General features: G+C 44.3%; 1 protein-coding gene across 3 annotated transcripts in view; it reads right to left on the bottom strand.

Moving 5' to 3' along the window:
- Positions 1–15,080, bottom strand: part of fbxo16 (F-box protein 16) — a 29,332-nt gene extending 14,252 nt beyond the window's left edge. For all 3 annotated transcript variants that reach the window (XM_079644068.1, XM_079644069.1, XM_079644070.1), the window contains exons 1-4: positions 13,425–15,080; positions 12,381–12,507; positions 12,027–12,062; positions 11,573–11,779 (exon numbers count right to left, since the gene is read on the bottom strand). In XM_079644068.1, coding sequence (XP_079500194.1) covers positions 11,573–11,779; positions 12,027–12,062; positions 12,381–12,479 — 342 coding nt within the window. In that variant the 5' untranslated portion in view covers positions 12,480–12,507; positions 13,425–15,080. The remainder of the gene's footprint in view (positions 1–11,572; positions 11,780–12,026; positions 12,063–12,380; positions 12,508–13,424) is intronic.
- Between the last annotated feature and the right edge of the window lie 981 nt (positions 15,081–16,061).

The following is a 16,061-nucleotide window of genomic DNA, read 5'->3' as shown; positions in this document are numbered from 1 at the left end:
CCAAGATGCAGCAGTGCAAATGTCTTCCACTGACATTCCTCCGTGCAAAGCCGTGGAGGAGGACATTCCTCTGGTGGAGTGCGCATTGATGTTCTCCGGGGGATCCACCCCATGAGGAGACATATGCTTGTGACACAGCTTCACACAGCCAGTGTGACAGCCGTTGTGCAGACAGAGGCTGCCCGATCGAGCGCTCTCTATAATGCACAAACAAGCGCTGAGAATGGTTCAAGGCAGCCGTGCGCGCCACTAGCAGGACAGCGCGCGCACAGGACAGAGGAGATGAGACGCGGCTTCTTCCTCCGACCTGTGAGGAGGGGGAAAGAAGCCATCCAAGGTGATCACTCATGACTCTAAGAGCTTGTGATGACCTTTGGCATAAAAGCCGGGTTAGGGCGTGAAACAGCTGAACTGCCATCTCCTTGGATCCGGAGGCATGACGGAGCCACAGAGAGAGCAGACAAATCACTCACCCTTTTCCCTGATAGAGCCAAAAGTAATACTACTTTGGCTGACAACAGTTTAAGGGGAACCTGGTCTAAAGGTTCAAATGGGGCTTTGCTTTAGTGCGCGTAACACCAAAGCAAAATCCCACTTTGGCGCCAGTGCGCATGACACAGGTCTGAGTCTCCGTACTCCTCGCATAACACGGCTGCTGCGCTCTGCGAACCCCTCTGTTCAATTCGCCGGGAATATACATTGCTCTGATGAGAGCAACGTGTGTGCGCGCCCAGAACAGCAGCCGCCTGGCTGCGTTCAGAAGCTGCGCAGATCGTACTCCTCCCTGGCGATTGAGGTAGGCTGGTTCCATAGCCGTGGCCTGTTGTCTGTGCGAATCAACACATTGATTGTACAGCAACGGGGCGACTCCCCCGTTTTTTTCCGAGATTTAGAAAAATAGCGGAGTAAAAACCGCGCAAGACACTGTTCCTGGGATGACAGGAGTGTTTCTTGTATCCCATGGAACTGCTGGGGGGGAGAGGCTTCTCTGTGATGTGCCGTAATCGTCGTCATGGTGACGAGCCACGCCATCACCGCCGCTGCCCGTGAGGCAAAAGGGCTGCGAGGGAGTTTCCACACACTGCATTTCACTCCGTCTCTCATCATGAGTCGCGTACACGCCCAGGGGATGAGAGGTGTATGCATGTTGTCCACACGAGGCGTTATAACGGTGCTCGTGGGTTATTATGACCGTATGTAGGAGGCATAACTGGGACAGAGGAATACCGCAAGCTCTGCAGTTTATAAACCAATAGGTTAAAAACAGCAGGCTTCTGCAGCGAATGAACCACCTCTGGAGTGTCCCCCTGTTGGAAGAGACCCAGGGGTATCATCAAGTGACCAGCTGACGCCAACGCAGAGCAGCTGCGTCACGGAGAGGGCTGTGTGGGTTGTGACACGCCGGAGGAGAGCTGTCAGTTCCTCCGCTCGCTGCCGCGAGTGCCGCGCTCTCATGCTGGATGAGTTTAATTCCACTCCCAGATAACGATTGTCTGAGAGGGAAGAGGACAGCTCTTCTTCCAATTTATTATGAAACCCAGGCTTTGACAGATGCGATACGAGATGTACCGTCTGTAAAGCGACTTCCTCTCTGGAGCGAGCCAGCAAATAGCAGGTCGTCCAGAGAAAACCACACTCTCATCCCTCCTCTGTGTAGTGGCTCGAGCCTTCTCTACACAAAAATGCGAGGAGCCAGGAAATATCCGAACGGCAGACTATTGTCTGTTCTGATATTCCCTGAAATGAGAAAACGCAGGAATATCCTGTGTTTTGGGATGATGGGTAAGTATGCATCCTTCAGGTGGAAGTGAACCAGTCGTCCTGGTGAACAAATTCCAGCACCTGTTTGATCGTCAGCATGTGGAATACTGACAGATCGAGGATGTCTCATTCCCCCAGTCTTTTTCGGGATTAGAAAAATAACGGAAGTGAAAACCCCTGATTTTCCTCCCTTTGAGGAACCCTGGAAATATCCTCTTTCAACAGGAGTTCAAGCAGCTCGGACTGGAGCGCAAGACATAGCTTCTGGGATAACAGGAGTGTTTCCTGTATCCCATTGAACTGTTGGGGGGGGAGAGGCGAACTGCAGGACGTATCCTCTGCTGATCAGCCTGCTCATCCATCTGTCCATCAGACAAACGCGCTTCCACTCTGAGAAAAACTCTGAGAGCGGGCGCACGTGCTCGAGATGTGTTTTTGGTCGTCATGGTGACGAGCCACGCCACGCCAGAGCCCCTGCCGCCGCTGCCCGTGAGGCAACCCAAGGTGTGCTTGGACCGAAAGGGCTGCGCGGGGGCCTCCACACACTGCGTCTCACTCCGACTCTCATCATGAGGCGCGTACACGCTCAGGGGATGGATGGAGGTGTGTGCAGTGCTGTCCACATGAGGCGTTAACGGCGCTCATGGGTTTATTAAGGCCGTGTGTACGAGGCGTATCTCGGACAGAGGAATGCCACGAGCTCTGCAGGTTATTAACCAACAGGTTAAAACCAGGCTTCTGCAGCGAGCCCCGCTGTCTACTAATCAACAGATTAGTGGCAGCCGGCTTAATTAGTGCGCTCTGAAATGTATTAACCGACAGGTTAAAACCAGGCTTTAGCAACGAGCCCTGCTGGCTATTAACCGACAGGTTATAGGCAGCTGGTTTACACAGGGCGTGAGGCAACCCAAGGTGGGCTTGGACCGAAAGGGCTGCGCGGGGGCCTCCACACGCTGCGTCTCACTCCGACTCTCATCATGAGGCGCGTACACGCTCAGGGGATGGATGGAGGTGTGTGCAGTGTTGCCCACATGAGGCGTTATATAACGGAGCTCATGGGTTTATTATGACCGTGTGTAGGAGGCGTATCTCGGACAGAGGAATGCCGCGAGCTCTGCTGGTTATTAACCGAGGTTAACACCGGCAGGCTTCTGCAGCGAGCCCTGCTGTCTACTTAATCAACAGATTAGTGGCAGCCGGCTTGATTAGCGAGCTCTGCAGTTTATTAACCGCAGTAAGCCCTAGGCGCCGTGGCGCTGCGGGCGCTGCCGCTGGGGGCACTCAGCCTGGAATACTGCTCATTCCCCCGTTCTGGCTTCTCTGTGATGTGCTGTGCTGGTCGTCATGGTGACGAGCCACGCCGCTGCCCGTGAGGCGAAAGGGCTGCGAGGAAGCCTCCACACGCTGCGTTTCACTCCGGCTGTCATCATGAGGCGTGTACACGCTCAGGGGATGAGTGGAGGTGTGTAGTGCTGTCCACATGAGGCGTTATAACGGCGCTCATGGGTTATTATGACCGTGTGTAGGAGGCGTATCTCGGACGGAGGAATGCCGCGAGCTCTGCAGGTTATAACCGAGAGGTTAAAACCGGCAGGCTTCTGCAGGGAGCCCTGCTGTCTACTTAATCAACAGATTAGTGGCAGCCGGCTTAATTACCGGCTCTGCTTCCTCGGAGGCTCTCGCGGAGCAGACCAGGAGCGGGGGAGCTTCACTCCCCTTTGACTCGCCGCCGGGAGACCCTGTCTCTGGGGTGGCGGGGGAGCGGAGACGTGGGACGGAGCCCCTGCAGCCGCCGAAGGGCGAGTCTGACGCCGAGGCGCTTGCTGTGGGCGTCTCTCCACTTGCGGCCTCCTGTGGCCGGCGCGGCTGCTGCGGACGTTGGTGCCGCTGTGGGTGCTCAGCAGGCTGGAGCCAGCTGACATGCTGGCGAATGCCGTCCGCCTGTTCCGCAGCCGTCTTCATGGACTCCACCATGGCGTGGAACTGGGGTCCTAACAGCCCGTACGGGCTGATTGGAGCGTCCAGTAGCACTTTTCTGGCCGTCTCCGTAGCAGACGCCTGCTGCAGGTGGCGCTGGATCTGTGTCACTCACGTGGAAATCCTCGCCTGGGAGACAGCGACGGACACGCACAGAGTGAGCGCCGTGCTGGCCGCCTTGCTGATTTCCTCTGCCTCGGTGGTGGACCGCTCTACCAGTGTCACCACCGAGGTGGAGAGCAGCGCGACGATATTCGCCGCCGCCAGAAAGGCACACTGGTGCAACCGGTCGGCCTGGCGGGAGACATATTCTCTGGGGGAGCTCAACGTAGGGCGCCGTTCTGTGGCGACGGAGAAGGGGACCGCATGCTCAGCCGCCAAACCAGCCCCCTGCTCCGACTCTGTCTCCCCCGTCCGGGGGAGGGGAGGGAGGGGAGAACCGCACGTTGAACCATGGAGGGAGACGGGGTAAGAGTCGTCCGACTCCTGCCCGGCACTCGGCTCCAGGGACATGCTGCCGTCCACGTGCTGGACTGGCCAATCGTCCTCGTCGGCCGCAGCAGCTAGAGCGTCTGCTCCTCGCTTCCTGTCAACTAATGGGAGACGGGCACAATGTGAGCAAGCGACCTGCTACAGATGTAGCGATTCATTTCAGACAGTTTGAAACGCGAGGGCCGTGATTGGTACGTGATCTGCCCTCGCTCAAGGGAAAACCTCCAGCTTGACTTGAGACCGCCCTCGTGATAGATAAATGTAATTATAATGAAGCCAGCTGCAATGGATCATTGATCCACCAGGGGGTGCAGTGGGGTTCCACACTGGAGCTCATGTGAAATAAAGTCAGATACAGTACGCTGGATGTACAGCGGAACTTTGTTAAGATCCATATGTCACGGATATCATACTACTGTGCTAAATAAGAGACATGTAATCATTTACAAAACATCACCATGTTGTTATTTAACAAAATAATTTTGTTATTCGAAAAAAACGAACGGGAGGAAATGCACCCCGGCTCTCGATTTTTAATCCTAATTTAATCATCATCTTCACCACGATCATTTATGTTTATGTTCGCCGAATTGACATGAAATCACTGACACATATGAATATACTGTATTCAACTTCATTAAAACGTTAAACTCAGTAATTCACCAAAAATATGTATATTTTAATGGATTTTCGTTGGTCGATCTGGATCCCAAAGCGTAGCGGAGGGATCCTGATCTGCATGAAGGGTGTTATTTTCCCCATAAGGAACAAGTCGCTGCAAATTATCCCGCTTATTACACGGCCACATTCTCAACAAAGTAACGACATGACTCCCAATATTAATTTAAATGCTTTTATGGATTTAAAAAATGTTTTTATTGATTTAAAAAATAGTTGTATTGATTTAAATTGACATGCATCCGCTAAGAAAAATAGTCCGTTGTTACCGTTTTTTAAACAGTCTGAATGAAACTGCAGCTCTCAGCTGTGTATTTACACAACTAATGGCCCATCAACCACAGCTCTCCCCTCCCCCTCCCCCCCTGATCTTTCTTCTCCAGCAGCTAAATTAATAGTAGGTTACTCTGAGTGACCATAGACTGTATGTGACAAGCTTACAGTTAGTGACGTAACAACACCATAAAAGCTGGTGGGTTGAAAGCAATACGGGAGGTAAAAATAACTAGAATAATTTTGATGTATTTATTGTGGCTTTTATGTTTTTAGGTATAAAATGTTATGTAATTCAGGCTTATAGTTCTCCCTTCTCTAAAAGCCTTCAACAATGACAATATTCATTGTAATTTAATAAATCCTTCCAACACACATTGTAAAAAATAACCTACTGTAAGTTAAGAAATCATTTCAATATGTACATCTTCTGATGTAACAACAATAACATTATAAATAGTAACATAGCTGAACATGGTATTGCACATTTAGCTTTGAGTGTTACTGACCTGAGATGTTTTTATTACATGAATTAAGGTGACTGAGGCTTTTTAACATACAGGGATGCAAACTCATCAGGTATGAAAAAGGTGACAAGGATCCGAGCCCCCGGCTCCCCCACCCCACAGAATAACAGAGGATTTCAGCAGTCAGAACAACTAAAGCAGCAGTGTTAATAATAACAGAAACGCCAAAGAGTCACATCTAATAGAAATATATAAAAGCATTTATTTTCAATTGTGTAGCAGTCAGTTTATAATTTTGGCAGCACTGTTGAGCATTTTAAAAATGTATTTTCATGCCTCTGTGCAAGGCTTAAGTCTTTTTATCTTTATAGCCACATGGTGTAAAGTAACGAAGTTCATAAACTCAACAAGTAATATACTTGGGCACAATTTTGAGATACTTGTACTTTATGTAAGTATTTCAATGTTTTGCTACTTTGTTCTTCTACTCCACTACAGTTCAGAGGTACATGCTGTACTTTTCCTCCACTCCATGTATGTAATCCCTTTAGTTACTTCACAGATGTGGATGAATGATGTGAAATATAATCAAGTGTTAATTCCGACTTTAGTTCCACCTGGAGTAAATCCACAAGCTACCCTGCAGTATACAAAGTCATTCAAACAAGCTGCACCTTTAGCAGCTTTGAGAACACTTTCATGATCAATCATTATAAACATATCATATCTATTATTCTGAAATGGACCAATCTGCACAATGACTACTTTTACTGTCGCTACTTTCACTATATTTTGATGATAATACTTTTCTACTTTTACTTGAGGAACATTTTGAATGCAGGACTTTTACTGTAACAGAGTATTCCTACACTCTGGGACTATTACTTTTACTCAAGTACAAGATCTGAGTACTTCTACTTTTACTCTAGTACAAGATCTGTGTGCTTCTACTTTTACTCAAGTACAAGATCTGAGTACTTCTACTTTTACTCAAGTACAAGATCTGAGTACTTCTACTCAAGTACAATATATATATATATACTTATCCCACCTCTGTTTATAGCCTATGAAAAAATCTATTAGAAATAGAAGGCTAAAGCTAACGTTAGCAGATAGTGACAATATATGCTAGCTAGCTAGCTCAACGATTCCTTAAATAATATTGCCACAGAAAAATGTTTCAGTTCACATCACGCTCTGCCGCTCCGACAGGGAGCTCTGCTCTGAACACCTGAACGGCCCGTTCTAACAGCTGTTCACCAGCGGTCCAGTCTGTGCCACAGTGACTCCGGACGCACAGTCAATATTAACGAACGCACCCGTAGGTAATGTAGCTGCTGAAGCTAGACCATCATCTCGGAGCAGAAGAGCCTTATTATACATCCATGAGCAGAGCCGACAGGCAGGAAGACTCGAGCACACAGCTCGTACTTCATTATATAATATATAAAAAAAGAACACCATGCGTGTCATGATGGCACATAACAGCTCACGGCCGCAGATTACTCCGGGTCCCAGCCCCCCCATACCCCAAAAATATTTGTATTGCAGATCTACATGAATCACACAAACGACTTATTTTTGGATTCAAAACGGCGAATTTCGCCGAAAGGTGACAAGTTTGCATCACTGAACATAGACAGAGCACAACTGAAACATAACATCTGAAACGATGTAACAACATAATACACTTGTGGGGATGCTTGGGATGTGAGGAGTGAGTGACACGGCTTAGAACGGGCGTGTCGCCTGGCAGGACAGGAGAGTGTGTGCACCAGTCTGCCTTGATCTATGAATTCATGTCCGTGACACTCACTGCTGACCACAGCTGTTTTATAGAAGGAAATTCCTTCACTTCATGAAAGCGTTTTAACCACACACACCTCTACACACACATGACGGGTGTTATTTTCCCCATAAGGAACAAGTCGCTGCAAATTATCCCGCTTATTACACGGCCAAATTCTCAACAAAGTAACGACATGACTCCCAATATTAATTGAAATGCTTTTATGGATTTAGAAAATGTTTTTATTGATTTAAAAAATAGTTGTATTGATTTAAAAAATAGTTGTATGTATTGATTTAAATTGACATGCATCCGCTCAGAAAAATAGTCCGTTGTTACTGTTTTTTAAACAATCTGAATGAAACGGTAGCTCTCAGCTGTGTATTTACACAACTAATGGCCCATCAACCACAGCTCTCTCCCCCACTCCCCCCTTGATCTTTCTTCTCCAGCAGCTAAATTAACGGTAGGTTACTCTGAGTGACAAGCTTACAGTTAGACACAACACTGTCATTGCAAGTGACCCTCAGTTAGTTGACTTTTATGTTCAACTGCTAAATTCGTTAATGATAAAAAAAAGGGCTTCTACTGTACCTAATTACCTTAACACTAGAACCGCCAGAGGTTTTTGTATAGGCCTACCTAAACCCGTCAAATCCCGCTATTAGAATGCAATTTTTAACAACATAGGGTGCTACATAACACACTTTCAGGAAAAGTCAGGGACTGGGAGACTTTAATATTTTATTGAAAAAAAGTTACATTGCACACACACAACACACATCACACAAATTGACCCGATTGGCGGTTCTAGTATTAAATAAACTCACTAATTAATGAAACCAGTTCAATACGCATTATTCTTATTCTTATCATTCTTTATGAGCGCAGAAATAGTCTTAAAATCAGATCTGATTTTGAAATGAAATCTGACGGCAGGCAGTTAGCTCTGATCACCTATGACAAATGCGCCGCACCTAATCGCTGGCCATTCAGCCACAGACACTGTTCGAAATGGGGGGGAGCTAGGGGGAGCTTGGCTCCCCCGAAGAGGGAGGGAGCTCCCTTGATGGCTGACTTTGAGATAAATAGGGGGAGCCCAAAACAATCGTGCATATTTGTGTCACACAGATTAGAAATGTTGAGTTTCTGTAAATAACAGTTCTTGAAATAAATAATAGTTATTGTTCATTACAGTTTCTGAATATTTGTTTTATATTTGTGAATATGTCTGGGTGTTGCCATCTGTATGTGGCGGCGTTGCATTCTTACTTACGTTGCTATGGTTATGGCGGTGATGCCGGCGCGGTATTGGAAATGTTCATATTGATATTTTTTTTAACTCTGGCTGTGTAATAAAAAAATATGGCAAAACGAAAACAGCCAAGCCGTCACAGCTTTTGGATTCACAAGCAAAGCGAAGGAGTCTAAAAATGACAACGTGAACGGAAAACAACTTTTAGTTGGCCGGCTGTAAGCGGCGTTAGGGTCGAGTTTGACAGCTCCACACCGAGGGAGAGGCCTGCCGATACGGAGCCTGAAGAGGCTTCAACAACGGCCACATCCGCCGGCATAGTGACACCGTGTGTATTAGTAGAAGAGTGTTTTTATAGCAATTGATCGCATCCGCGCTGCTGCGCCAGTCAAGAGAGCGTGCGTGTGACATATTTAGTAGCAGGATGTGCTCTGAAAAATAGGGCTCCCCGAAAGCAAATGGGTAATTCGAAAACTGACAGAGCTCCCTCTATACAAATCAAACTGTAGACGGTGTGAAAGCACCTATTGTTTTAAATAATGGTCGGAATGTGACCTGTGAGCCTTCTGAATTACCGTGGGACAGCACATTCTAAACTAAAATGTTCAATCAATAAAGTAACATCTTATCTTATCTTAATAATATCTTCATATTAATAATAATAATAAATCATACAGTATGTGTCCGAAAGGGAGCAGGAGGAAGCAAACACAAAAATATACTGCATATTACAGCAAACGATTGTAAAGGTTAAAGTATGAGCATAACAAATAAAGAAGTGTAATGTAAACATTTACATTATAATTATGATTATTTAATATATAAAGACTATATATTATTGAATTACAAGATTAGATATACTTTAGTTGATCTAAAATATTGATGTGTTCAAATGCTCTTCAAAACACAACTGAAAGTCCATGAAACTTGTCTTTCTGTATTTGTGAATGAAGCGCCATCTCCTGGTTAAAACCTGAAATTGAAAATCTGGCAACGCCCTCTTGGAAAATAGTGGGAGGGCTTAACATTCCTCTATACTGGTCTTTGGCAGGTCGTAGGCAGGAAGCTATAAGCTGGAGTCTGAAATTCAGTGCTACATCTGTAGCTGAGAGCCGCGTCCGCGTGCTCTGGCCCCAGGCAGGATTCGCACATTGCGTGCTGGTCATAGCTCATGATATATCCTGAGCCACATGAGGGACAATTTCGGACGCAGTTGTTGCTCATGTTTAATGGTTCTGTGCTTCAGTAACTGCCAAGGTTTGCTGAAGAAAAGAGGGAGCAGATTGCCGGGCCTCCTTCCTATTTATGCCGGAAGGAGGCCCGAGGGCGGGGCCCACCTTGCGGGTGGGCGTGGACTACAAGTGTTTCAGTGCTGCGCGGGTGCGCAGGGGGATTACCCAATAGCGATAGCCTTAGAGGGCGAAGCCATATACGAAATAGAACTGCGCCGCCTCGACGCGCCTCGCTCTCAAGGCTGCGGGCGTCTTTGTCCCGCGAGATTTCAACGTCTCATGTAGGCGAGCCTCCAGAGCAAGTCGGACAAAATGACTAACAATCATGCAATGCACTAGCAAGACGTTGATCGATATTGCACAGGTCTGCGCAGGTCTCGCTTGTCTCAAACAAGCCTACTGTCAGTAGCTAGTGCTACTGCTGCTGACCATGCTACAGATGTTAGTGCAAAATCTACAGCTCGACCATGCTACAGATATTAGTGCAAAATCTACAGCTCCTGTACCACAACCATCAGCAACAAGTGGAAATGGAGAATTACATAAACTACATTGATAAATCCACCGCGGGGCATAAACAGAAGGGCAACTATGGCAACCATGTTCAGGGGAGGGGGGTCTTCTTCGCTGCTTTTGGTGTATTTTGTGGTGAAAGTACAGCGCCACTTACAGGCCCGGCATATGTACTACAGCGTCTCCAGCGCTCCCGAGCGGTCTCGTGTGAACGGAAGACTTTTTTGATATCGTATTCGGTTAGTTTGCATTTCGTATGCGTTTGCGTCTAAATGGGGTCTTAGAGCTAGATCGGTAGTTGAGTGATCCATCATAACCATCCTACATACAGTAGTGTATACTGTACATCAATTATTTTTGCTAAATTGCAATAGGGCCTATCAAGGTATAAACTTCTACTGCATCAATTTTGTACTTACATTTTGTACTTTTTACTGCACTTGATTTATTTTAAGCTTCATTTACTTTGCGGATTCAGATTCATAGTACAAAACATCATCAACAAATGAATGATGATACAATATTAAGGATTAAGATACATCTGAATTGATTCCCAGGAAAAATAATTCACAGGCTGCTCAGCATAAAACAGAATACAAATGAATTCGAATAAAATGTTGTAGATTCAGAATATTATAGCTGAAAATCAGCTCATAAATAAGGATGTATTATTTATTTGTGTATTGATATACACTAGTTGAAGCTACTCAGCACAGCAGTATATAAAGTCATTAACATTAGCACCACTAACATCTGCAAAAGGAATGCTTGTGTCAATAACTATAACCCAGTGATATAGAAATGAGTTACTGCAAAATAAACACATTGAAGTATTATGTTGAAACTATTTCTGTATTTACTGTACTTTGTATCCCAAGTAAAAGAGTATTTGTGTTCTTGTTTTTACTGAATAAGCAAGGAGACCTAACTTTCACCACTTCAACTTGTTACATCATTTGAAATTATTCCAACAAAATTTAATTGAAGAATATTAAAAAACATAGAACCGAAAACATGTTGATGAAGACGGGTGTCAACAGATATAGTAATAGATTAGAAGTAAATGAATGCTTCTTCCCCCCAGCCTGCATCCGCAGAGTGTGTAAGGGTGTGTGTTACTGTATGGTGTGTATACCTGTGCGCAGCGGCTCAGGCTGCGGGGGTCCAGGAAGGAGAAGAGGTAGAGACAGAGGGCCCGGGGCAGCGGGCAGGTGAAGTCAGCCGCCTGCAGGGGGAGCCGTCTGCTCACACTGAGGCTGAGGAAGAGGAGCTGCTCCACCGAACAGCTGAGCACCAAGTCCTGCAGCACCGCCCTCCTCTGGCTGTCACTCCACCTGTCACACTGACACAGGAGGGGGAGGGGGGGGGGGAGGGGGGTCACAGGAGGCTCCACAGGCATCCACCAGCACAATGGAGAGGTTCTCACGACTACCAGAGCTCACACTGAGTTCACTCAGCAGTGAAGAACCACCAACTTCTTCATCATCGTCGTCATCATCATCATCATCATCATCATCATCATCATCATCATCATCATCATCATCATCATCATCATCATCATCATCATCATCATCCTCACATGAACTCACCCACTTTGATAGAAGTTTCCGCCTTTCTTCAAACACCTGAGAAAGAAGAGAAAAATGTAGACAGATTGTGGTTATTAGATGATGATTAGATAATACTTGATACACAAATAACACTTATGACCGTGAGTGCAATTTCCAAAAAAAAGGGCTAAACTTGACATAGGGTCATGGTGATATATTCTCCAATAAATTATTGCTCTGTAAACTTTAATTTTTTTTAATACCCATCTGATTCTTTTTTAGATTGTGTTAATTTGTATTGTCTTGGCTTTTTTATTGACACTACCTTGTCTACCATTCACAGAATAGATCTGACTAATATGTTTTTATGTGATGTTTCAGAGTGGATGTGACCTTGCTGTTGGAGAGAGTGTGGTTCAGAGGAGTCCAGGAGCTCAGTTTGGTTTGCATCTTGGCACAGCTGGAAGATGAACTCTGTGCAAGCGGCATCATCGAGTAACAGCTTGGTGAAGGTGATGCACTAAAATACACAGAACAAAAGTTTATCAACATGTTTTTGTTGTGTGTTTTTTTGTGCATGCCATTTAACATCATCTGGACACTTTAAGGCTTGTGTTTAGCCTTCTTAAAAAATGAGAAGTTACATAACATACCAGCTTTTATCTCACTCAAAAGGAACAGTGAGTGTGAGTAAAGTCTTACAGTATATATGATAAATCAATGAATACATGTGGAGATTTATAAAAAAAGACAAGAGGATAATCAGCACTACAGCAATAGTTCAAGAAGTCTAACTGACACAAATCCAGCCTGCAGAAAGACGATTTTATGTTCCGGTAGACCACCTGTCCAACAAATACGACATTGGAGTTGCACAAGGAATCTGTCTTGGTCCCCTCCGTTTTTCATTATGAGCTACTACTATGGTATAACTATTAAAGTCTTATATAATAAATCAATGAATACATTTGTAAATATATCGTGTATAATGATGTTTGCCCAGAGTAGATGTTTATATCCTCTCTCCCCTTTTTTGTTATTATGTTATACACTGATACCAAATACACAAATACCTCCATCTTTAATTCCATATCTTCTAAGAACAAGAGTTAGGAAAATAAGTCTGGGTCCCCTCCTTTTATCGTTATATATGCTACTGCTAAGTATAATTAATAAAGTATTTTATAGTCAATCAATGAATACATGTGTACACATAAGGCCAAATACATCTTTGTATTATGTCTTGTTTCCCCATCTTTGTTATTATGTAACCTGGCAAAACTAATACAAAAATAATATACAACTTTAATTCTATAAGAGTGAGGAAAAGCAGTCCACAGTTAGAAGAAGTTAAAAGGACAAAGGTCAAGCCTTACACACACAAACACCATGCAGTGTTTTCATAGTATACATACACTCCTCTAGTATTTTACTCACCATCAGTTCTCCTCTGCTGACGGAAGGAGAAGCATTCCCTCTCTCTCTCTGTTTTCTCCCGATAGCCTTTGTGTCTGTACACCAAACTCTTCTTCTTCTCTTTTATTTCCCACTTTCCTGTGCTCAGTTTACTCGTTCCCATAGTAACAGTGAGTGGCAGAGCCTGTCACACACAGAGGGGGGTGCTGCAAAGCAAACCACAGTGCAGAGTGGAGTGTGCAGGCGACAGTGACTTTAATGATGACAAATAGTAGAAGCTGCAGAAAGCCTGACACTGCAACTGCTGCAAAGACCATCTGCCCCTGATACTCTGATACTGCAACCTTCCGCTTCTGGAGATCATGTTTTCTGACACAGTTCTTATGTACAGTGTATAATATATATATATATATGTGTATTTTTTCCCTGGAAATGTATATTTCTCCAATGCAAAGTTGATATCTTGTGTAAAACACTATGCTAAATTGAAAGGAGCATTTTAAAGGAATGTAATCTACAGTAACTGACCTATTAATTGATCAAATATATTGTGTTTTACACAACACTAATGAATAGGTGTTGGAATTGTACTTATGACATTATCAGTAGCAGTAGTAACATTAGTGTAAAAAGTAGTAGTAGTGGTGTAATGTAACTTCAAAGATCCAGACTAAATACTTAAAGTGGACCTATCATGCTCTATTTGAAACATATATTGTAGGGCCATACATGTCTGTGAAGTTTTCTTTTTCAAAATACCAAACAGATCATGCGTTTTAGCCATGCCTCATTTAGCTATTTGCTCTTTTCCAGCCCTGTTTTTGCAAGGGCTGATTCTGCTTTTGTGGCAGACTACAGCACCAGTTACAGGCCTCGCATATGTATTACAGTGTCTTCAGCGCTTTCGAGCGGTCTCTCATTCCCCTGATAGGTGGAGAGTTGCCCATATAGGCGGAGCACCCCTTTTCTGACGTCAGAAACATTCAAATAATAATCAGCTCCGTTGCAGCCCCGTTTTTAGAGATTTGGGTATGGGGGAAAAGAGAGAGGGTTTTGTTTTCTGACACTTGGTGAGTTCCCTGACACACCGGGGACACATATTCATGTATAAACAGTGCTTGAATTGGAATAAAAAAGGTGCCAGTACTCTAAATCAGCAACAAGTATTTGGCACAAAGTCATAGTATATCCTATAATGCTGGTGGGTTTATCTCTTTACTGTATATTTTAGAAAGGCTCACTGTACTTAAACAAAATGACTCAGGGTGCATCTGAGATTAGAGGGGGTGCAGTGGTAAAGTGCTATTTTTATAAGTGGGGAGTGGACCTGACACCCTCTAGTCTAGGGGGGTCCGGGGGCATGCTCCCCCGGGAACATTTTTTTTAAAATATTGAAGTTAGATTCATCAATCTGGTGCAATTTGAGAGAAAAATGAAGAGATATATGGATACGGCTGAGTACCGGCATTTTAATGAGTAAGAAGTGCCGGTACCACATGGGTAAAAATCAGTACTGCGTACCGGTGAGTACCGGCTCAATTCAAGCACTGTGTATAAAAGACGTACAAAACGGCATTTTGCATGATAGGTCCCCTTTAAGTAGCCTACTATATTTCGCATACTTGTACTTCACTTGAGTTTAACAGAATACTTATTTATACTGCTATTACGCTATTATGCCATTACAGAGGTATATATTTACTTTTTGCTCTGCTACATTTATTAATCATTCAATTTTTTACATATTAAAAAAAAAAAAATACACGATATGCATATTTTCAAGTTTCATATCCTAAAATAAGTACTGTAGTGACATTTTTAAATCAGCACTTTCACTTGTAATGGAGGTTTTTTTTGTATTTCTCCTTCAAAAGTAAAGCAACAGCCTCATTTTTCAACACTAGTAAATAAAGCAGTAGTATAACAAGATAATTTATACACGGCATCTATTGCACGTCTGTCCGTCCTGGGAGAGGGATCCCTCCTCTGTTGCTCTCCCTGAGGTTTCTCCCATTTCCCCCTTTAAACTGGGGGTTTTCTCCGGAAGTTTTTCCTTGTACGATGTGAGGGTCTAAGGACAGAGGGTGTCGTATGGCCATACTGATATTCAGTACAAACTGTGAAGTCCACTGAGACAAATGTAACATTTGTGACCTTGGGCTATATAAATAAACATTGATTGATTGATAACTTCGTTTTAAGCTTAATAAATTGACTTGTGAATGAAGTAGGCGTTGGCTCTGTTTTCAAGGCAACAATGCGGCCTGGTGTATGACGTTAGAATTGCTGCTGTGGGCCTGCTGATAAAACATTTTAGTTTTTTCTGCAGACAAACACTGAGTGCCACCAGTCTGAGAAGTTTTTCATTCAAAAGGCTGCTCGTCCTCGGATGGGCGGCCGCGCGCAACGAGGACAGAAAACCTGCTGTGAAGAAAGAGGGAGAGCAGTATCAAGTTAAACAGGCACACCCTGAGCAAGACCGGAAACCACACGGAGGATCTTCAAAATAATAATAATAATAATGAATCAGTTATGTATTGCATGTACATGGTTTTAAATGTTTAACAAATAATTGTCATTCCGATTTAAATCCATCTGCTAAAATTACCCCTCACACTAACTAAAAGTGGTAGCCTATGTTATGTTACACATTGAATC

The sequence above is a fragment of the Notothenia rossii genome, assembly GCF_949606895.1.
Source record: "Notothenia rossii genome assembly, chromosome: 8".
NCBI classification, from domain to species: domain Eukaryota; kingdom Metazoa; phylum Chordata; class Actinopteri; order Perciformes; family Nototheniidae; genus Notothenia; species Notothenia rossii.
The sequence above is the reverse complement of the archived record's forward strand: the minus strand, read 5'-3'. Positions and strand labels throughout refer to the sequence as shown.